The sequence below is a fragment of the Petromyzon marinus genome, chromosome 4 (genome assembly GCF_048934315.1).
Source record: "Petromyzon marinus isolate PM22_M1 ecotype Great Lakes invasive population chromosome 4, UKy_Petmar_22M1.pri1.0, whole genome shotgun sequence".
NCBI classification, from domain to species: Eukaryota; Metazoa; Chordata; class Hyperoartia; order Petromyzontiformes; family Petromyzontidae; genus Petromyzon; species Petromyzon marinus.
The window spans coordinates 25,423,783-25,448,147 of NC_133670.1; the positions used below are offsets into that span (position 1 = coordinate 25,423,783).

General features: G+C 47.9%; 1 protein-coding gene and 1 long non-coding RNA gene across 17 annotated transcripts in view; one reads left to right on the forward strand and one right to left on the reverse strand.

The window, feature by feature from the left end:
* The window catches only part of NCKAP5 (NCK associated protein 5), a 268,026-nt gene that overhangs the window by 85,290 nt on the left and 158,371 nt on the right, over positions 1-24,365 (reverse strand). For 15 of the 16 annotated variants that reach the window (XM_032944573.2, XM_032944576.2, XM_032944592.2 and 12 more), the window contains 2 exons: positions 16,206-16,339; positions 24-114 (listed from right to left, as the gene is read on the reverse strand). In XM_032944573.2, coding sequence (XP_032800464.2) covers positions 24-114; positions 16,206-16,339 — 225 coding nt within the window. Of the gene's footprint in view, positions 1-23; positions 115-8,815; positions 9,109-16,205; positions 16,340-24,365 lie in introns of those variants that run through there. The other variant, XM_032944645.2, reaches the window with a different exon arrangement.
* LOC142911812 (uncharacterized) lies at positions 1,382-23,373 on the forward strand. Its single transcript, XR_012933686.1, has 2 exons — positions 1,382-1,584; positions 15,991-23,373. It is a non-coding gene; the product is annotated as an uncharacterized LOC142911812 (long non-coding RNA).

Below are 24,365 nucleotides of genomic sequence, written 5' to 3' on the forward strand. Positions count from 1 at the left end.
AACAAAGAGTGGGCATGCCGTACCTGGGCAGAAGAGCCATTGGCCGTTGCCTTGCCGGCCGGTGGGTTCACCCGACTCTGCCCACGCATCAAATCCTGGACCGTTTCTTCCATCCTGTGCCAGACAATGCAGTGCGAACACGCACACACACGCACGCACGCACAGACACACAGACAAACCCCGTGAAATGTTGGCTTGTGTAGATTGCAGAGGACCGCGCTGTCAGAGAGCACCTATTACGCCTTGCGGAACACATGGGGAGCAGATGTCTCGCTTGCAAGCGTTTGCAGTTCACAACTTTGTCTCGCGACCACTGGGATTGCTGCTACATTACACAATTTACTTTAGGCTGAGTCGACCCAGAGGGTGACCATGCTGGGTGCATAAATGCGGAATGATGTGCTGGTCACAATTCGTAATCATTTCGACAAAAGGAAGGCTAAAAACTAAACAAATATATCTCAAGAGGAGTTATGGAAACATAGTTAATATCTTACTTGATTATTTATTTACAGGACAATTTATTTTAAATGAAAAACGAACCAAAAAATGTAGGAAGTTAAGAATATATACAGAAAGCTTGGGATTCTTAAACTTCCTAAGAAGATGAAATTCTAAAACATCTATTTAAAGTATTATATATAGACGCCACAATTTACAGTTAAAATAAAGACAAATATATTCAGTTAAACAAGCACTCATCTCCTGTTTACTTCACAGTATTAGTGATAGAAAGTCTACATTCCTATGGTAGGACAAGTCCATCCACAGAACGACCTAGAAATTAAAAAAAAAACAGCGAGTGACGAGTTGAGGAGCCCAGCAGGGCCAGCCTGCATTCGCATTCACTGCCACCATCCATCCTTCTGGGCACGCTGTGACCCCACTCGTCGAATGAAATTGATTCTTCCACCACTCATGACGCACACACATTGAGCCGTGTGCGAGAACTGCTTGTTGTTGTGTTTAGTTTGTTGTCCTTCCCCCGCACCTCCGATTTAGCACGGCTGGCTACGCACGGTGCTAAATAGGTTTAACATACACATATACATACGTGGACGTTGGGGAGGGGGGTTGGATCGGTGCACTTCTGATTCTGACCGCGGCTCAAAAGCCGCCACTGCACCACAGCGCGTGGAACCACACTCGGGAACAACGAGCGCACAGCTTCACCTGCAGCCCCTTAACATCACAATACTCTGCGGAGTGCCAGCAGATGGAGCGAGAGGCGCAACGCAAATGTTTATGGGTTTCGTGGAAAGCAGAAAAAAAGCACCCAACACAAACTATTTTCTCCCTCCCCCTGCCCGTCAATCCTCAGCTGCTTTGTGTGGAGGGCGGTAGTGGTAGTAGTAATAATAACAAATAAATAAAACGGGTCTGGCTTTGGCGCGGGGTGGAAAAGGTTGCGAGGTGCGTCCACTGGTGCCGGCTGGCAGTCGTCGAGACACGGCGGGCTCGGGGTCATTTGGTAATTTGGTCATTTCATCGGCCGTGTTGCTCAGTTGACGATTGCCGGAATGCCGCGCGGAACGCGGCTCTCTGACACCTGCGGTCGGCTCTGCTCTCCAGGGTCGTTTATCGGTAAGCGTTGGGGAGGGAGGCGGGATGGATGGGGGTGAGTGAGAGCGCACGAGCGAGCGTGAACTGGGGGGCTGACGGTGCGAGGCAGACCGTAACGTACACCCCCGCGATATTAAAGGTGTCTGGGGGTGGCTCCGTGTGTGCGTTAGAAGAACCGTGATTTTGACAGCATCATGCGAGCGCTTGTACGGAGGAGGCAGATTCAGAGTTCGCGCACCAGAAGCGACGGAGTCAGTGCGTCTGCGTTGTGACTCTGCTGCCCTCAGTTGAGCACGTGAGGATATTACATCTCGGGGACGACACCGCTTAAATATCACAGAATAACTCGAGCTGGTGCCGATATCAACACGATTTACAAAGAATGCAATTTCTGAACAATATATTATTATCATTGCCATCATTTGCATTATTACATTTTCACATAATTGTAATTTAATAATTTTATAAGAGATTTTCGGACAAATGGTTTTGATGTTTGTAAAAACAAATAATTACCAGTTTAACACGTAGGCTTTACAGTTTAGTATAGTTTGTCCTTCGTACCCTCAAGCTTTGTGTAACGTGTCCACAAAAATAAATCTGGGATGACACATTACCCGGTAACATTTGGAGTATATTTCACAATGAGGATGTTACATTGTTGTTTTAATAATGTAGTCCGGGGGAGGCCTCGTGGGATGAAATGTCGCATACTTATTAATTACTGAAGTGGTGATGAAATTGTTGGTGTACTCTCTCCACCACCTCAAAAACACACCCGCAGCATTTGACTGGGCGCAGCAAGACACTCCCCCCCCCCCAATAACCCTAAGAGGCCCGAACTGGCGTGTCACTTAAGCCCCCCGGCTCATGGCCTGCATGATTGTTTTTGTTCCCCAGGAACGCAAAGTACGCGGCCGTGAGATAAACAGAAACATCTGGGCGACACCGATTGCCACGTCAGCGAAGGGGAGTGAGCGAGCGCGGCAAGCAGAGAGATTGAGAGAACGAGAATGGATGAGCTTGCGAGAAGGGCAAGCTCAAGAGATAGAGGAGGATTTAGGGACGGGAGAGGGACGAGGAGCGGTGCGGGAGAGAAGGGAAGGAGGATTAGCAAGTGGGATTCCCAGCGAGACTTACGCCAGCACCATTCTCGGGGCAGGACGCAAAATTAAAACGCTGGGAGGGAATGAGACGCGGCCCCACAATGAGGAGCCGCATTTGAAAGGATCTCCTCGTGGCCTCTCGTGTACCTCCCCCCCTCACATCCACACCACCCAATATACCTCTGGCTATGGAGCACAAACCCATTTAATTACATTCCTGCACAATTTATACATTCACTGCGCAGAACAAATGCACGGAGCCTGCTTTTTGTCAAAAAATTCCCCCCCCAAAAAAATTGTTAAATGTAAGATTGAAAAATGTGAAGAGGGAGAGAGAGGAAAAAATGTCGAGCTAGCATCGATGTTTGGAAGGTAATTTATAAATGTTGCCCAGTTCGTCGTGTTTCAGAGACCAAATTTTACAGCAGACAGAAAGTATTGGTAATTTTATCCGCAACAAAGAGGACGCAAAGTAAAATTATTCGTGACAGTGCTCCTGACGCAAGCAGCATTACGTCCTTTGGATGAACTGCCGCACCAATTTCGAATTAAGACGGCGTAACAGCAATGGATCCAATGTACAATTTTGTGCACATGTAACATTTTATTAAAGTAATGCTATACACAAAAACATTTATCCTACGGTTCGGCCAACAGGGCCCTGAATGCACGAGGCGGCAGTCTGCCGTAAGGGTTTGAGAGAATATATTATTAAAAAATAATACGTTCGGGTTCACATTTTGTCCAAAACTGTTTCTTTAGCACCAAATGCGTGGGTTGTGTAAAAAAATAAAGGATTACGTGGAGAGATGGATAAATGAAGGCGTATCATCTGCTTATCTGTTTCGTTACTTATATCCTCCACAATGAGGCTTATGAGTATCTTAATGTTATGTATATATTAGCACGTGCCAATTAATTCGTCCATACATTATCCTGAAATCCCCACACTTACCTTTCGCCAATATGTAACCGTGTAGAGCACTATTTCCACGGCGCACAATGCATCGCTAAACACCCAGATACGATCAAACGCACTCAAGCTGTGTGGCTGAAGAAGAGATGCATTTACGTTCTCCTTAGAAGCGCCATTCATCAGACGCACACGCTCCCGACATGAGGAGTGCACAAAAGCCGACCTCCACTTTTGCAAAGAGTGCCCTGTTCCAGTCCTTACAATACTCCCTCTCCTTCCACCCCTCCTGCTCCCACCAGGGATTGCTGAGCCAACTCCGCCCTAAACTGATGCTTCAAGATACGAGTGCCATTGCTCGTATGCACAGGTGTAGCGGTTTATTGCCACCGCGCAAGAAAACCCGTCGACGCGGGTTCGATTCCCACTCACGGTCAAGAGCAGTGAAGACTATGCGAACCGGTCCTTGGCCTCCCCTAGGTGGACTCGGCCTCAAACGAGTAACTGGTGCGGTGTATAAGCCGCAAACAAAGGCGGCCTGGCCTGGTGCTGGCCACCCAGCCCTTCCTGTGCCGTGCCAGCCGTCATAGGTGTTCGCTAAACAGCACTTGCCCCAAAAAGTCCGTTAAGGTTACACGGGGGAATGTTTGTCTGGTGTGGAATATGTGGGGGGCGTGTGACATACGTACCGCATGTTGAACTTCTTCTGCGCCGTACGTAGCCAACCGTGCCAATGAGTATGCGCGCGCGTTTTAATATCACCGCATTATTGTTACTTTCATTTTCGTTTGAACAACCTTCATTACAGCACGGCTCCATCCTCTAAACACAACGGCAGCAGCAGCAGCGTCAGCCGGAGACTATTTACATTCCTCCAGCAGCTGTTGGCATGCAGAGCGTGGCGCGCCGCCTTCCAACATCAAAGTGTCCGTGCGCTCTGGCCCACAGTCACGTTTAAGGCCGATAACGCAAAACCGCCGATGCTGTCGCAAGGGGAATTCAGTTGACGATTTGTTCATTCGTTTCTCTTTAAACGACTCAATTTCGAAGATTACGACTCGCTTCCCGTTAACTTCCACACGCCGCTCATCGCCAAAAGCACGGCCCATGGTGCAGGTGTGAACCATCCGATAAGTAGAAAAAGCTTTGACGTCTCAACATCAATGCACTCACTCAATTCAATAATCAGCACATTAAATAAATGTGGCTTCAAAATCAATCAAGGGCTAGGTGGTTAAAAGACAACGTATCCCAATGATCTCAGTGCTTACGAGCGGCTTTCATAATTCTCTGCCTCGACACTCTGTGCTGCAATCAGGGAATATTCATTGGCACTTGGCCTACAGAGTTTCAGAAACAGATTCGCAGTAACCTTCTCCGTCGTGACGCACGCAACCGCTCGGTCAGCTCGATCGAAATTACTGTGCGACGATTAAGATGATGAGTGTCATGGTGGGGGTCGGTGTTTGGAGGCTGCTTTTTCTTCAACAGTTTTAATGTCTGAATAGTTTCTACCCAGTTTCGATTCGTCTTTAACTGTGAAGTGTATGTCAACACCAGACCAGTGTATTTTATAAGTCATATTGAATTCCCAAGATGACAATCAACAAAACTGAATCAGGATAGTTTTGGAGAGTCTTGTTTGTACCTTTCAAGCACAATTATACTGTGGAAGCAGGATATAAGCACACCTAATGTAAGCACAGTTCTGATGTAAGCAACACATCCTTACATTGCACTGGCGGCGAGAAGGCGAAATGCAAATTCTAATATAAGCACACTTCTTATGAGCACAGCTGCCCTTGCTTCCAAGGGGTGTCTTATATCCAGCTTCTACTTGCACTGATAATATAATCAGCAAACTTGTGAAAAATGGGACAATCTTTCTCAAACTGTGGACGAGTGATCCCATTGCTCTGAAGAGTTTATTGCTTTCAGATCTGCACAGCAGTGACGACGCAGGTGGGGGGATTCGCACTCGGGAGTCGCGTGCGTAGCTACGCATGCGTGTACGCTGAACTTCTACCGCACCGCACGTAGCCAACCGTGCTCATCGGAGGTGCGGGCACCGCACGCCGGCACAGGAATCGGGCAGCGCTCCTCGCCTCGCCGTTGATCGCATTTCGAGGAGGAGGAGGGGGGGGCCCTCTTCCTCCTCCTCTACAAACAAAGTTAGGGAGGTGAGCGAGGGGGTGTCGAGCGGTGGGGGGAGGGGGCGGGGGGCACCCCGTTATCGCCCCGCCCCCGCTAAGGAGACATAAACAAAATATTATGAAAGCGCCGCCGTGAGCTGCGGCGAGAGAGAAAACAGCGGCCGCCTCTGTGCGAGCGCAGCGCCGGGGCGCAGAGGCGGCGCAACAGAGAGGGATGGGGGGGGGGGAGAAACGGGAGGAGGCTCCTGACATAAACACCCATTATGTAAATGTTCCCAGGCGGACGAAACCAGATCCGCAAACGCCCCAAATTCCAGCCGCCTTTTAAACGGGTGATTTAAATGTGCTTTTAATCCCTCTTCCACCACAGTTTTTAAATTGAGAAAGAGAAAAATCCGCACCAGATTCTTGCCTCGTGACTACCTCGTGGCTGCGACAAACAACAGCCCCTTCATTTAAAACGGAGAAACATTTTGCGGGATTTTTTTTCCTCCATTCATTTCTTACAACTCAATAAATGAATAAATGAAAGCTGAATGGGAGTTTTAAAAAAAAATGTACTTGGGTCACCGGTTCCAAAACAAAAGCGTAATTTATTTCTTGTGCAGCCGTAGTCTGGTCGAGAGTTTGTATTTATCTGCTTCCCTGGCGGCCGTGAAATTAAATCTCAAACTGTCGCTTAAAATGCCTCAGAAAACAAACAATTATTCGGCTGTGTGAGGCAAAGCCGAGCACCGCCTACGGATTGCATCTGCTAAATAATGCAAGCGAAAAACTGTTTAATTTCTCCAAAGTCTCGCCAAGAGTGAGCGACAATTAATAAGTGTGCACATTTCCATTGAAAAACCTTTTAAATAAATTAGTACTTCTATCTGAAATGTGCGGAAAGAAGCCCGCAGAGAGACGCACTCTTGCAATTACATTACGAGACGGAATGAGGAACACGTGGGATTGGAGAACATACACCACCATTCAACCTGTTAAAAACAGCGAGTGGGGCTTGGGTGAGGCTCGTCGCCAGATGAGATTATGGGCGACGGTCAAGAATAATGACGGAGCAGCAGCCAGGGCATGGAACGCGCTCAAGAGGCTGTCCACTGAGGGGAGATGGAGCGATAAAATTAAGTTTGATTATTACATTACAGGATGGTCAATGGCAGCGGCTTGGGGAGCCCTTCATCCAGCAGTGGAATGACCTATGGCTGACGACGACGACAAAAGTACTTTTTTACCGACTGTTCACCCCGGGCATGTAAAACATTCATGGAATCCCACTGGTAATAGTAGATTTTTGGATTAAATTAACCAGGATGTAAAACCTGTGGCAGGTCAAGCGGCACAATCTGTTCATTGTGGTGACATCGGTAAGTCTCGGCATTACCGTGTGACCTTGCTCCTTTTCGCACAATCCGCTGGGTGCGGCTTGCAGCGCCCATACATTTTCTCTACTGCAAGGCACTCTCATACAGCGTTGAGATCCGGTGTATCAACAATGGGTTAAGACTTTTAAATTACAACTCGGGTCCCTTAACTTCCCACAGCAATGCGAGGGAGGACATGGAAAGCAAGCTCCCAGAAAGTAGACTTACAAGTCATCAAGTTTCCCCAGCATGGAAAAACAATCTCGGTGTGGATTAATTATAAACCAGATTGTCTATCTTTTGAGTTGGAATTGTATCCGTTTAGCCATATTAGATTCGTATACGTGTTGTATATTTTTCAAAGTGCAAGCAATCATTTTGAAATCACAGAAACCGCATAACTAATTAATGGAACGTCTTCAATTTACCTGGAGGCAAATTATTTAAATGACATCAAAGCGAGGAGGGGAAAAAAAACCTGCTTACAGAACATCACGACTTAAAGTCTCGTCATGACAGACGGCTGATACGGCAAACGATTAAAAAGACAAATGAATGAAAATGCTACTCCCGCAGGTCTTCAACGTTAATCCGCTGCTCCTGCCAAACATCGAGACCTGTGGGCTGCACAGAGAGCGAGGTTGCAGAGCCTGAGATTAAATGTAGGCATATGAAACCGCATTCTGTCACTCTAATCCCCTCCATGCTGATGTAGCCCATATGACTTTGGGTGGCCCTGCCTGCATATCACAGCAGCTAACCCATCGGCCAATTGATTCCCGCTCTTGATCCGATGCGCGCCCCCCTCTCCCCGCTCCTCCACCGCAGATTAAGAAGTCAATCGGGAACCACCACGGGCCGATCTCAGTTATTAAAACCTTCGCCCAGCCGCTCGCAGGCCATCTGGCCTGCTCCCCGCAGCACCCCTGACCCCCGCGAACTGCCCAGTGCTGCCCCTTGTGATTGCAGGCCAAGCTCCCCTCTGCACCCCCCCCCACCCCCCCAAATATTAATCCGCACCCTCAGCCGCACCACAGCCCCCTCCTTGCCGGGATGGTGAGCCGAGAACAGCCCAGCAGTGCTTCCCCATTGCAGCGGGGAACATCTCCGGAGAATCTCCGCAGCACGCCGACAAGAATGGACACCCTGAAAATGATGAACCTTGCAAATGAGATTTCAAGCTTTACAAGCCTGCACTGGCCATCGTTGTGAAGTCTGATCAAATAATGCTCACGTGGTGGAGGCCCTCATCCAGCGGTGGAATGACAAACCGGCAGCACAAACGCACAAGTACAGGCTTACTCTCGGATGCCTTCTCCGTCGACTTTGCAATGTTTTAATTGTGTATTAAATCAACTCCCAGGGTGTTTATTCGTTAACCGATGCCAAGAGACGAGATGCCCTGTGCACTCGGCACTTTAAAGATGCACCTCAGCAAGAGTCACGGCTCAATGGAAACTTACGACACATCGGACCATAGGCAGCTAAAAATATAAATGTAACGAGCTCAAGACACATCTTAATAATTGCACTGTAGAAAGTTGCACAACTGAATGCACACACAGAGAAACTTCGCCACTTCAAAAAACAAATATTTAGACATCACAAACTTTGGTGAATTGAGAATCATATTCATCTTCCCTCTGTTTTATCCCAAATAATGAAACAGACGCGGCAACAAATCAATTGGTCGTTTGCCTTCATCTAAAGTTTACTGACCTCATGTCCTCTGCACCGTTGCTGGGGTCCCTCATGTAATCACTTTGTTGGAAGCGCTCTTCATGCCACCACCACCACCGACTCCCCCCACTGCCCCACTCCTCTCACTCGACAGCCTCCGTGGGGCACTGCCGCCTCTCAAGCTCTGGCTCCCTTCCACCTCCACTCTCCCCGTCCCCACTGACGCTTCTCCACCGGTGCGCTCTTCCAGCATCTCACCCTCGCTCTCCTAGTTCAAACATTGACAGCAGACTGAACGACAGCCTTGGGTGAGGGGTGGTGGGTGGGGAGGAAAGGAGGGGCCAGTCTGCATGCACAGGGTGGGGTAGGGGTTGTATTTGGGGGGGGGGGGGGTTGTGGGTTTCGAGGGGAGACACATTCCTGGACCCCACCACTGCCCCCCCAAACCCATTCCTCCTCCCCGCAAGCTACACAGTCCCCCCCCAATCCTCGTTCTGCTTCTAGCCACCTTCTCCCACCCTCCCCTGTCGCCAGCAGCAATGCACAGGAACTGTCGAGGTTGCATTTGCACACCCCTCCCCTGCCCTTGCCCCCCCCTCCCCCCTGCTTACATCCTGGAGAGCAAACCTGATGGCCAGATGCTGCGCTGCCACCGATCTCTGCAGGGGCTACACGGACTCCCACTGCTGGCCTCCACAAGCGTGGCCCAGCACCGCTGCATCGCTCAATCTCTCAAGGTCTCCTCTCTGTCTTACTCGACAGCTTGCCGTCTCAGTCCTTCTGGATACATGTCCACATCTCCCCACGTCTGTGCACCCCCCTCTGCCAACCCTCGCTCGCTCACTCTTTCTCTTACCTCCAATCGGGAGCCACCCCCAGGCGAGTGCACTCCAGCCTGGCGCGTCTTCAAAGCCACTCGGCCTATCGCGCTCACTCTGTGTCCGTGCCGCGTACAGCGGAGGCTGCCAGTGGCCACGTTCAATGTCGTGCAATGTAAAGCGGTGTAAAGCGGTGTAAATCCGGGCTTTAGAGACCTACAGCCACGGCTTAGCTTACGATCACATGAGGATGCTTTCTCTGCCACTCTGAAACACTCACTTGGCTTCCTCCTTCCCCGTTTCCGTCTGCTCGTCTAGCTTCTTGTCTGCTGTCTGCCTGCTTGTGTGCATATGTATCTGTCGGTCATTAAGTCCGATTGTTGTCTGTCTGCCACATGTCCGCGTGCCTGACTACATTTTTTGTCTTATAAAACTTTGATAAATGGAAGTTATTCAAGATGCCCGCCTTTGGCAAGTTAAAGCTTTGCCCCTTTTCAATGTCACGCTGCTCTTTTTTCCCATATGTGCGAACAAAGACGATGATCTCATTATTTCTCGTGGTCAATGCCTCCGTGCCACTGGCTGGACCGGTGTTGCACCACAGACGTCTGAAACACCAGAGGATAATACAATAATACGATAGAGCTGTGCAATCGTTGTAGATGGCTTATATTCTTAGACTGCTACAACTGATCGTATGGGCTCGTATCCGCAGAAAGACCACACATGTTTCACTTCACCGACAGCTCTGATATTTCTCCAGCCAAACCTTACCAGCAATCAGGGGACGTGGCGAGAGTGTGGGTGAATGTGAGAGAGCGAGCCTGCGTGCAGAGGGAAGGAGGCACTTCTGGAAAGGGATAACAATTTCGAGCAAAGGGCCAGAAATGCCCCGAATCTAATCCGGGGAATGCAAAACTGCGTGCTCTCTGTGGCTTCGTGCTAGCCCTTGTGAGTGCATGCCTCTTTTTGAGAGCAGGCATGTGACCGCCGCACATCTGTCATTTTTGAAGATTGCAGATGAAATTCGGAGCTTTGCCTCTTTTCGGTAACATGTGCACTAGGAAAATTGACTCTTGAGAGGCAATTTTTTATGGAGGCTGTGTCATTTAAAAAATATACGAAAATAAGATAGCAGCACATAGGCATTCTGAATAAAAAAAAACTTCATATCTGAGCATTATATTCTCTGAAGCCAGTAATATAGGTTACACCAAATGTCTATATTTTTAGGAGATGGAAGAAAACAAATATAACTGTAAATATTCCTTTGAAAAGTACTGGCTTCAACTCTAATGCAATGTAATACTTTGCCGGCAACAGTTGGGCTTGTTTTCAAAACCTTCAAACCTCCGAGCATTTTCACGGACGTGAGCCAAAGAAAAAAAAGCATCTGAACGAATAGATGAAAACACACACTTCCCCCACACAGAAGCCGCCTCGATAGAAAGATAACATTTAGGAATGCAGAACAGGGTAATTTATATAGGCAAACGCCTATCCTCAAGAACTCTTCTATGCAGAACTGGAATAATTTGTTTTTTTACTGAGAATAAACACCATGAATTAAACGTGGCCAAAACAGCAACATGCTTTATTCGTACCAACTGTGCCTAGATTGAAGACATGCCCCTGGCATGAGTCAACTGCGAGGTTCTCCGCTGTATTTATAACAGCAGCGCGTTCCTGGGTTAACGTGTCCCTGCTGCGGCCCACAACATTGGGAGATCGGAAAAATCGGTGAAGTGAAGGAGTTATTGGGCAGGCCACTGGCACATATCACACAGATGAAGTGTGTGGCTCGGTGGCAACAAGTCAAGCCAAGCACTCAGTGAAACCATCTGCCGCGAGAAAATTTAAGATATATATTTTTTATCTAAATGCGTTTTTACTTTTTTTCACTCACGGTACAATCCAGTAGCAAGTCCTGCGTAACGACACATATCAATTTCTGACAAATCTGTCGCACTTTGACCTTTGACTTTTGCTCCCCCCCCCCCCCGCCACCACCACTCCAGAAAGAAAAAGTGAATGGCGTTGAGCCCTCGCTTACAACTCACTCATTCACGCTCTGAAATGTGCGGGGTATAGTTTGGATTTTCCGGGCCACGTGTTTTCCTAGAATATAAATGCTCTCAGCTGGCACCTGCTCGCAAGTGCGGGGGCTAAAGCTCGCACGTGAACGCCAAGGTGCATGCCCTCAAGCGGCGTTTCTGAGTAAACGTCTCGCACACAAGTCCACGGTGTGGCAACATCGCGCCGTGGTTTTTATCCGTGCGTCAAGAGCAACGGCGGTTGTGGTCGACACGAGAAGGACATGGGAAGGGACAATCAGGCCCAATAGCTCTCCCCACTGTCACCCCCCCCCCCCCCCTGCCTTTTCAACTTCAGTGTGATTGTGGCCACGTTGCTCAGTCATTCTTTGAATGGCAAACGTGTTGGAGGCAGCAAGATGCTGTCTTCTGCTTCCATATTAAATCCCCTGGAGTACTAAATGTCAGGTACGACATGGGTTTAATGTGAAGATCAATGAAGCAGATATTGCCATAAAGAGAAGGGAAGACATGTACACATACACATGGAACATAGATTGCTCATTTGTTGCAACTTTTCAAATTTAACGCTATGCCCCTTATGGAGATACAATTGTATTTTTTATATTTATATATAATTATTAGCCATACACGTCACTTAATCTAATGATGCACCTTACACTCATCGAAAAATGAATGTCAGAAAATAATAACTAAACAGACAAGGGTCTGTTTCACACGACAAAAAATTAATAATACAACCAAATAATATGTAGGCCCACCAGCCTTGCAAATCGTTCTTGCTTTTCCAGCAGCAAGTGTTTAAGCAGGCAAATTCAGGACCAGTATCGACTTCTTTGAGTCTCATCAGCAGTGTTGCCTGTTAAAAAAAAAACGCAGCCTGACGTTAGAGGTGAGAGGCCCTCCAAGACGGGCATATGGCCAGCGCACAAGAGACTGTGTGTGGCTCCTGGATGACCTAATGTGTATAGTCTGCGTGCACACTAAAACAGTCATCCAAATATAAGGCAAACACACATCACAAAAGCACATCTTACCAATTTCACAACCCCTACCACCCACCCCGCAACCCCACCCCCCACCTTTCCACCAACTAAACAAGCAGTATTAAATGCCCATAAGCAATTTCGGGGACTCAAATAATGTTTTGTGTGTCCGTGCGGTTGAGAGCACGTGCGCACACTCCTCTCGCGAAACCGCACACGGCCACATGCAGACGAGAGGGCGGTGGGCGAGTAGGAGGAGGGGGGGGGGGCGAGTGGGCAACAGAGGGGAATAAAGAGGAGCGAAGAGGAGGGAAACCACGGGGGAGGACTTGTGGCCCGCAGACGGCTGCCAAGCCAAGTCAGGCATACATGTGGCCAACCCAGGAACGTGGCGACGATTAGAAATATCTGCGCAATGTCTGAATATTTAAGTGCCGAAGCCGCAACCAGGTGTACAACCTCAGCGCCGGAGTTTCTCGCCCCGCCCCCAGGCCTCGGCTACAAGCACGTCTCCTCTGCCCCATTGCCACCCCCTCCGTTCCGTTAACCGTCCCTTCGGGGCAAATTCTTCCTTAATCGACTCCTGCTGGTCAAGCTAAGCCAGCCCTATGTGCATCATGGTCCATCGACCCTAAGTAAGAAATTAAAATTAAAACGGGAATTAAAAAAAAATCTAATCATCCAGCACTATGGGATGCCACGACTGCCCGGTGGTCAAAGCGGGCCCCATGAGTGGTGTCGGATCATGACACAAGCAAGATAGCATTTATCATCTCGGCAAATCCAGGATTAAGAATGTTTAAGCATTTCTGAGATCTCTCACAAACGTTTTTTTTTTTTTTTACCACGCGGTGGGCATTTTAATTCGTCCACAATTAAACGCACTCCTCTCTCGATTCGTGCACTCTCAGGTGAAGGGCTGAGAGTGCATGGAGGAGGAGGAGGAGGAAGAGTCTCCGGCTCCTCGCCCGTGTCCGCGAGCAGTCGTGAGCGGGGAGGGGCAAACGCGTGCGGCGAGCTCGCCGTGTTGAGCGCCCCCTTGCCTGTGGCAATGCCTCGAGTCAGCCCAGCAGGGGGGGGCCCAGCCAAGCACACGGGGGGGGGGGAGTGGGGGGTGCTCGTTTCCAGCTGCCATGAACGCATCGCATGGGGTTCGAAGAACCAAGGCACACACAGAGAGCAAAATTGGGAGAGAGTGGCCCATATGTTCCACCAATTATGGAAATAATTTTGCTCTAGGGCTACCGCTTGCCGCTGTGCCAGTGACAGAGGAATAAGGCCCAAGCTGTTGCAAAAATGAAAGACGTGGCGAAAGGTGAGCGGCATGGAGCTCCTGCCGACTTACGCTTGATATTACCCAGACGCCCCGTGGAGAAAATCAGCACCCAATTCCTCAACCCTGTACCTACTACATCACATTATTGGTGAATAATTGCAGTCTACGACATGCCCGATGTGATAAAGAAAGTAAAAAATATACATGGAGACAGGAGAGCACTGTTATTAATTAACATACCTCCCCGATCCCTGTGATGTGTCTTGAGCCAGAAAAGTAAATCCTTGACATTTGCAAAACAAAGCCTCTACAAATCCCCCTCTCGCCTCTCTCATCCATTCCTTGTATGCCTTGTGGGCAGAGGAGTCATCGTAATGCCTTCTCTTTTTTTGCCATAGAGCCAATAGTAACTTTATCAGCTCTTCACCAGCAGCTCGGCTCAGGAGAAGGCCTATCTGCGTCGGCTTGGCCAGGAATATCGTTGCACTTTGCGCGTGCCCCTATCTGCCAAATTGCCTCCTGCCAGGCAGTGATACAAGTCCGGGACTCCCGAGGGACCGTCCTCTTGACACACAGTGGCACCAGCAGTTTCGCTGCCACTCACACTGAACAGCCGCAGAACGAGACGCTCCCCAAGGAGAACAACAACCTTGGCAACAGGACAAACAAAAAACGGGGATGGATGAATGTACCTACTGCAAGTCGGAACAGATAGGGACCCACGAAATGGTTAGCTTTGAAAATGACCATAAGTGGAAATCAATTACTTAATTGTAAAAGATAGTTTTGACTCATCATAATCAGCCATAGTCTATCCACTGCTGGATGAAGGCCTCTGCAAACCTTCACCACCCCCCCCCGCCCCCCCCACTGTATAGCGATGACATTCCACGAGCACATGTGAGATGATCGTCTCTGCGGTGGTCATCCTCTCGGCCCAGCCTCGTCCATCGGCCGTCATGCTTTCTCGCGATGCGCCCTGCCCAATCCCACTTTTACTTTTCCCAACAGCCAATAACGATGCCCCTCATTTGAATTTGTTCCCTGCTCCACGTGCTCCTCTCTCTGAATCTCAGTGTAAATCCATGCGTGCACATCGCCATGCTATGTACACCGCGCATATTTCAGCTTTATTTAAATGTTTAATCGTCAGTGTCCATGTTTCCGATCCATGTCAGAGCAGTTACTGTGCACTGATTGAAAACGTTTTTCTGCAGTCACATTGGTGTGTGCTGTCTTTCATTATCACTTTCAGTGCTGCAAGAGCACTCCATTGCTGCTTTCACGCACCACTGTTCCATCATGCCATCCCAATCCATGAATGCCCTGTTCCGTTTTCCAGTGCAGCCCCTCCAACAATGTTTTTTGGTTCAGTAAACATGTAATTAATGGCTTTTTTCAATTTATCTTGAGCCCAAACCGGGCGGTCAGTCTTTTTAAGTGCTTTGTTAAGCCAGTATTTACTAAATATGAAGTAAAAATGTATACAATCATTGTCAAAGGTGGCTGTCCTCTGGATATACTTACCCCCACCGTGAAAATGTGGAATTTCCACGAATGGCTCAGGGATAGAAACAGTAGATGTGTAATACCCCTCTGTTCATTTGACCTGGAAACCACTTTAACTCTGGGGCTTTTTGTCACGGAAGATTGTAACACAATCGCCACATACTTAGTCATCTTCAAGGAATGCCCCCAACGGAAATGTAATTATCGCTTTACACGCAAAATTATTCCATCAGATCTCGCAATCAACAATTGTTGCGGAGAATTGCATGTCATCTCACGACAAAGATGTGCGGTGTGGGTGCGAAGCATAAAAATAGGACGGTATTCATAGTGAACATCACAGACGCCCTCTTCAACGCATTGGTATCAACTACTCATTGAGATGACAGCGCTGCATCATGGGAAGTGAATGGATAACATCAACTTGGAGTAGCAGAGGAAGGCCCATTGGGATGTGAAGGGCATCAGAGTGGGTATGACAGTAGCTATGGGATACTGCTGATTTTCAGTCCTGTGGTATGCTGCTCTCCCATGTGATATCGGGCTGTACCACGTGTGATTTTGATTTCAGGTCGTACCACGTGTGATTTTGGGTCGTACCACGTGCTGTTCGGCACAATGTCCGATACTGCACCCAACGTGCCGGGAGCCTCTTCAGGAACTCCACGTGGAGCAAAGCGTCGGACATCGCACGGCACATTGCGTGGTGCGACCCGAAACCGCACCAGGGAGTGACGGTGCGAGGAGTCCGTCGGACGCGGACCGGCGATGCAGTGGCCCCGTTACCTTTCGAACTGGTCCCTGAGAGCACGGAGCTGGGTTCGGCACTGCGTGAGCTCGCGCGTCACTTCCTGCAGACGCTTCTCGCTCTCCAGCCGCAAGCGTCGCTCGCTCTCCAGGTCGCACATCAGGCGCTCACGCTGGACAGGGAGAAGGAACGGAAGAGGGGGGAGCGAGATGGGAAGAGGGAGGCGGAGGAGGGATTGGCACAGTGAGGGCGGCACAGACGGGGACAGGCACGCAGAAAGGCATTGCGATTAGACCCATGTCAAAGTTTTATTTTGTCTGATAATGACCACCACCGTATACATAAATAAAACACACTATGCGTCATTATGAAGGCCAGTGCATCACACAAATGACGTGACTAAAAAAAAACATCTCCCTGCATTAAAAAAAATCGACCGCCATCATACTGCCATTCGAGGCAAATGTTTCACAGCAACATTTTTTCAATCGGGCAAACTCTGGCTGGTTTCAACATACCTGCTAAAGAAATGCTACCGAATCGTTCGATGTTATTGGCAGGAACACTCCATGCAAGCTATGGACTATAAGATATTTGTACAAGTACTTACACATGGGCGGCATTTGAAAGGCCACATAGTATTGTTATTTAACACAGCCACCACGTACATGGCAAGGTTCCTTGATTCCTGCACAACCCAGGTTCGCAAGAAATTAGCCTGACCAGTAATTGTATTGACCAGCAGCAGGATATTAATCAGGCACACGGGTAAATGAGCCGTTTTTCTTTTACATCGTAAATGTCCACAGGATAAATTTAACTTTTGTTGCGCATCTCATTTAAACACCAGCGGCCGCGTACTGAACAATAACGTCTAGAAGTACACGGAGGCATCGGCTGAGTCACCATCCGCACAGCGACACACACAGCCACACAGTCGTTGAGAGTCATGAGCCACAATAAAGCATGGTCCCCTCCCACTACTATTCAACTTCTGACATCTCATCAGGTTTTGGCTATGAGACGCCAAAGCTGGCTTCGAATGGCCGCAACCCGTCGTGGGTACCAGAAGTCATATTGGAAGTAAGTTAAGCAGCCATAAGGCGTTATTAAAAACAATGGGTAAAATAGAGGAACAAATAATGAAAAGTTGTCTTGACAAATATTCAGCATTTGGTGACGCAACGCTATGAGCTCTAAAAACAAAGGATGAACCTGGCAGTGACTTGTGTGGCGTGTGGGCTAAACACGTGAGGCTAAACACGGGAGTGCAGAGCATATACATCACGCCACTCGATGTGCAGAAGCCAAGTCAAGCCAGGGCCGTGCCAAACGAGCAGCTGCAAGCACCACGCACGCCATGACTGGCTCATTTGTGTTTACTGTCAGGCTGTGTTTGCGCCAGTCCCAAACAGGCAGGGCCTGCTGTGCGGTAATGAGCTGACGGCAAGAAGAAAAAAATAATAACACGCACGTGGAACTCACGTTGCAATTGAGTGCATTCTCGTAAAGTTTACATTTTTTCCCCTGTTTTTTTTCCTTCTGTGGCCATGCCCAAAATGATCACGGCATCGAGCCGCTGCAAAACATGGCCCTGACTGCGGAGATCTAATGATACTAAATTGTCAACTTTCTGCTCCACGGCAACATCATGAGCAAGGTTTATTTTTGAGAGGCCATGGGATGGCCCCTGCAGATCAATGGAATAGAGAAGAGGTCAATCTGGCACAAGATGCCACCAAAAACCATTGCAAGATATCCCAGGACAATGTTTAATAGAAGATGCAAGAAGATGTGAAAAGTTATTTGGATCTGTCTGTGGGTGGAATAATCTCACAATGGGGATGCATTATCCTTGTTGGCCAAGGGAAAGACAACAACACAGTTACTGCCCATGATTGACATGGGAAGCCATTATTACAGCAGTCTCCATGTGAGAATCTCAAACATATCCAGAAGCTCCGCTTTGCTGAGATAAAACAAAAGCAAAACGGCCATAAAGTGGTCACAGAATTAGTGAATCGAGGGAAATAAATCTGACAAAACAATGAAAATTAATTGGAACGCCACAGATGTATTCCCTCACTAACTTCAAATCGACAAAGGCAGCAAAAAAATGGGTGATACAGATAGTTAAACATGAAAACGTAAATCTTGACAGAAAATGTTGCTATTCTGCTGATGGCAAAAACGCAAACCATAACCGCGTCAATTGTTCCTTTGCTGCTCATTGATACGAACCCCACAGAAAACGCGTGGATCGCCATGAGCCCCAAAAATGACAAAGCAAGTCCAGAGGGAGCAACACATCAATCGTCTTTTTCGATGTTATACCACAGTCTAACACTGACAATGCAACTACGTGTTGTATCTCGGTATGTATATGTGTTGAACTTCTTTCGCGCCATACATAGCCAACCGTGCTAATCGGAGGAGACCATGTACGTCCCTGCAATTCGCAATGTTCACATGGCATACAACGTCCACTGAAGTGCCACCGTAAAGGCTGATGTTTCAGGCAATTTCCCTTCTTCAGACGATAAAGAAACCGGGTGGTAAGATTGACTCACTTTACAACTGGAGGTCATAGTTTACATCGGAGGAGCTTGAGTGTAAAACAATCTCCAACTTCAATCTCTCTGCCCTTTTCCACTCTACTCTGAAAAAAGCAACATTGGCTGAAATGTCAACCAACTATAGATGTTGTTCTGTTGTCAGGCGGCGTTCATGATTTTACATGGTGAGGTTTTAGTTTCTCCCTCTGCGTATGCAACACTGCCAAGTTAGTCCCCTATTTCTTTTCTCGCATCACCTTATTGACATTATTACGAATGATGGATGATGTCACCGACAGTTACCACTGCTAAACTTGAGAGAGCACTGATCCTACATGAGCTCAGCGGCTGTAATTTACCTGGCTGAGCATTCCTCGCCACATGTTATTTCAGGCAGATATCAAGTGCTATGTTAATCAGATAAAAAAAACATTTTTAACCCGATAGCGTGGGCCCAAGGACACTTGATAATTCTAATCCCTACAAATGTGGAGCAACATAAATTTAATCTTAACCGCTGAAAATGGGTCAATTGAACACAATGAAGATCGCTTAAGGAAAACACATCACTGTGCGTTAGGTTAAACACATCACTAAGCTACTGGGAATCAACACTCTCTGTGAATTCCAGACTTTGCCTAACAACAATTTACAAATAATCAGCAGATGAACACAAAATATCAACACTTTAATAGCTGCAGGTGCGGGGCAACAATCATAAATGTCCACCTACCATACTGGTACTTCACTTATGAGTAATGGATCTGATTTGCACAGCACCTGCAAGGCTGATTTAATAAAGAGTGCCAGTGGCCGGGTTAAGTAGCGCCACACACGGGGCTAGGAGCTTTGCACGAGAGGCGCAGCCTCCCGTCCAGCGCGTCTGGCCAAGGGATGTCCCAACAGCACGACCAGGAGTTTGCCTCTCTTGACACACTCCCCGGCTTCCCACAGCCTCGCCTGCCCACGACCGACCAGCGGGGCATGAGGGGGCATGCCCTTCTTAGTACATGGCTGGTTGTCTTTTAATTGCGGTGGAATGTTAATCTCTCGCTCAACAGCAGCTCAACATCCCGTGTGTGTGTATAGATGTGTAGGCGTGTGTGTGTGCGTAGGGGGGAGCTGTAGTGTAGCGGTTAGCGTGCTGCGTTACGAGTCCGACGATCCCGGTTCGATTCTCGACAGCGCCAGTGACGATTATCTGAACCGGGGTTGGGCCTCCCCTCGGTCGACTCAGCCTCAAATGAGTACCTGGTGTGTAAACATCGTCACTGGGGAGACAAAGGTTGCTGGGCGTGGTGCTAGCCACCCACAGCATCGTGAGCCGTGTTCGCCTTCATTGGTGTTCGCTAACAGAACTTGCCCCAACAGTCTGTTAAGGCTATACCGGGGATCTTTGTCTTTGATTTGTGTGGGGAGCACCGGGAATTTGGCCAGCCCACGATACTTCCATTCCATCAGTCCCAGCTCCATCCCTGCCACGGGTCGACTTGGTCTCAAATGAGTACCTGCTGTGGTGGCGTACGATTATCTATTGTAGAGGTGGCCGGGCAGTGCATATTACACCAGAAGCGCATACTCCGGCTACCGTGCCGTGCTTAATGAGTATTCTATAACAGCACTGCCGCTTAAATCCAATTGTGCAAAACGCGGTGTCTTTGTGTGACTCCTTGCACCTTGAATAAAAAAAAACCGCTGAAAATACAGGCAAAACTATGATATATTATTTTTTTATTAACTTTATTTTCATTATTATTTTATTGTTCTAGCTACGTGACTTTACCGAAAGACCCAAAGAATATGATATATATTCAGCCGTATGGTAAAATGGTTAAAGTTGCATTTTAACTCTATGCTGCCTGCACTTGGTATATTGGGCTAAAGTGGTTGTCCACTTTTAATCGGTGTGACGTGTCTCAGTCCTTAAAAGTACAAAACAAACAAAAATAACTGAAGTTGTGACCAACAACTTTGGCAACAGTGGCAGTAAGCAGAGCAGCAGTCCCGCATCATTGTCTTTATTTGTTCAGTGCCTTCAACAAACTTCGTCTCATTAACGGCAGCTGTTTTTAATTTTCTCTCCCCGCAAGTGAGTTTGGCAGACGGTAGTAATTTTAAATTTTACTTTTTTTTATAGAGCTGACACGTGGAAAACAATTTTTTTTTCAACTCCACCATTCCAAGTCACCCCCTCCACGCTCCCATATGCACAGAAATGCACACAAAGCGGCCGGAGTTTGGCAAAGCGGCAGCCACCGGGTACCGTGTGTCCGAAGCACGTGGGCACACGTGCATGGCTTACTACATCCAAACATCGATTTAAAGCTTTCGTGACTGCAAGGATTAATCTTCTTTGGTTCTTTCGGTAAAGTCACGTAGAATGAGAATAAAATTATAAATTAATAAAATAAAATAACACAATAAAATTCTCACGACGTTTCGGCCACAACACAAGTGGCCTTCTTCAGGTGAAAGGAACAGACCTGTCGGGACGACAGAGCTTCAATGAACGTTGTTAAGATTTGTAGCGTCTTTTAAGCTGGTTTTGAGAAGTGAGGCACCTTGACAAAGGGGTTTACATATCAAACAGGAGAATTTAGCATTGAAATAGCTGAGTGATTAGCTTGTGACTGGTCATAGAAATAGCTATGTTAAAGTCAAAGCTTACACATCCACAGAGGCACCTAGTACAATCAGCTAAGCTACCAACAATAAGTCGTTATATATCACAATGCTATATGGCGAAAAAATTGGTGGATTCTTACCCTCAACTTCAGCTACTTCAATGCTAAATTATCCTGTTTGATTTGTACTAGGTGCCTCTGTGGATGTGTAAGCTTTGACTTTAACATAGCTATTTCTACGACCAGTCACAAGCTAATCACCCAGCTATTTCAATGCTAAATTCTCCTGTTTGATATGTAAACCCCTTTGTCAAGGTGCCTCACTTCTCTAAACCAGCTTAAAAGACGCTACAAATCTTAACAACGTTCATTGAAGCTCTGTCGTCCCGACAGGTCTGTTCCTTTCACCTGAAGAAGGCCACTTGTGTTGTGGCCGAAACGTCGTGAGAATTTGATTGTGTTATTTTATTTGATTAATTTATTATTTTATTCTCATTCTACGTGACTTTACCGAAAGAACCAAAGAAGATACATTCAAACAGCTGATTAAAGGGTCTGTGTGTATGTGTGAATTTGTTCTCTGGGTTAAATGCAATCATCATCAGCAGCCTAATGAGTCAGCACAGCACAAATTAGAGGCTCACACAAGCCAGACGACTGCCCATCGTCAGAGACACGTTTTCTGTAGAGTCGAGAACATGTTTAGTGCTGTATAAATGCATCGTCTGTAGCGTTTACCAGCGGCATTTGATCTGCTTGCCAGCATCGACGCTTTGCAAGCTCAGTAGCAAACAACGGCACGGGGATTCTCTCGCAAGAATATAAAACGCAGCCACCTCCAACACTGTGATAACAAAATCCCGCTCTCTCCCTTTCTCATTGTGCACATAATGCAACTTATTTTTGAGGACAGTGACAAGAGAAGTCGGTCGCACTTTTGAAACGTTTTCTCAAAAAGCCTCTGTCACTTCACAACGCTTTCTTATTTTCATTTCTCTTGATCGTGAAATATTTTAACAAAAATTGTACAGATTTATTTTTCCAAAAGCGCACAGAATTTGTTTTTAGCAATTTTTTTACGGGAAGGATTTTGGAGCCACGCCACGAGCTCGCACCTGCTGCGGGGTCAGGAGATCGGCCTTCAGGTGCGACGGCGGGAAGACCGTGAAGACGGCGCCCCTCGCGACTCCAGCGCCGAGCGCAGGGTGCAAGTGGCGCGTGGAATTCGGCAAACTCTCGCGCCGCGCCAGATTCCTCGTGCCAAAGACTCTCACCGTAACTAACGCAGCTCGATGTGTTTACCCTCCGCTCTTTTGTTTGACATTGCCACGGCTCTGGAGCGCCGCGGCGAGACTTTCAGGGCGCTGGCAAGGGGTGTGGGAGCTGAGAAATGAGTGTCAGCACACTCTGAAGGGGTTTAGCATCATCGGCTGCCTGGGGCACCAGTGACATTTACTCACCAGGACAAACAGAGGCACTTGCCCCCCCCCCCCCCGCCGCCGCCTCTTGCACCCTTCATCCTCAGCTCTTCCCCCAATCCCGTAATTATCTCCTCTGATGTGGAGCCGGCGCGCGGCTACGAGTGGAGCGACGCGCGAGTGCCCGGGCCGTGCGTGGCCTTCCGCCCATGTGGGAGGCCACACGCGGCACGGCCACAGGCATCGAGGCCACGTCGGCCACGGCGGAGAGAAATCGCCCGCGCGGCGTTTGCCGATGACAGGTGGGCGCTGGCGTCAAAGGATTTGCCCGCGACTCGAACGGCGCGTGACGGAGATGTCAAGGGTCGCTGTGGGTTTTTTATCAATATCAAAACATGCCTTCGGAAGTGTGCTGGCAGTGGTATGTATGGACGCTGATATCAAAGAATAACTTCAATCTGCTTAAAACGACGAGCCATTGCTCAGGATATTGATCCAATGCATGTGTGGGCTGATCAAGGGTAGAAGGTAACGGCTGCCTTGCCAATGTTTTACGCATTTTCACTATTCATGGTGACAATTAAGTTAACAAATGTTTTTTTTACTCAAGCGTGTAGTTTTGTTTGCATTCTTTCTCGGTGATTTTTGTCTTGATTGTACAGATTTGTTCCATCATTTAGCCTCAATGTACAATTGGCATGTTAATTCCTTGGGTGGAATTTTATGAATTTTTCTTCAGCATAAGAATGCATCGTAATCACCGAATCGATGCACCATTAAATCCCGATAAGTGCAGCGTTAATGGCAATGGTAAGAATGAGATCTCAATCTCTACCTAGCTTATCAATCGATCCCCCTTTGTCAATCCACTGACCATACTTCACCACGTTGGTCAGTGAAGGTTGGTGAAGGAGGTCTGGGGCCCAAGAAGAGTTCAGATTTTGATGCGAGCTCTGCGATGTGGAATCGAACACAAGCCAAAGGAGGTTCACTCCGCAGTGCGCTAACCACTGCACCACCCCTCGTTTAGCAAAAGGCTCTGGAAATGTGTGGCTCTCTTCACGGAGGCGAGGCAAGCTGACCCACAGCTTCTGGACCTGTGCGGGAAGGTCTGGGGTGATGGACCACATGCAGCCTCAGCCTCGGGGCTCAAGGCGATGGCACTTCAGCCACTTTAATTATCAAAATTCCAAACACCAAAGGGATCAGCGAACTGGTGTTTGATCATTCGCGCTACAATTATAAGATTGCGCCGCTGAGCACTTAAAGTGCACTGATGAAAATCTGGGTGCAGCAGACGGCAGCGACGAGATGTTTAATAAGATGCTTGACTCCCAAGCAAAGGAATTACCATTTTGGGCATTGCCAGAGAATAATGAAATACTGAATCGAGCTGTTGGCACCGCCATTACTGAATTCCACAAATGCCTCTGCTTGCTCTGTATCTGGTCACTGCGCAAATGAAAACATTTACATTACAAGTTAAGCATTGCCAGTGTGCTAAATGCCGTGTTAGAGGCAGACTAGCCAAAATGGCTTAGCTCCAGCAGCAGCAATGGATATACATTTTTAACACATGAAAATCATTCTTAAGGGATTTC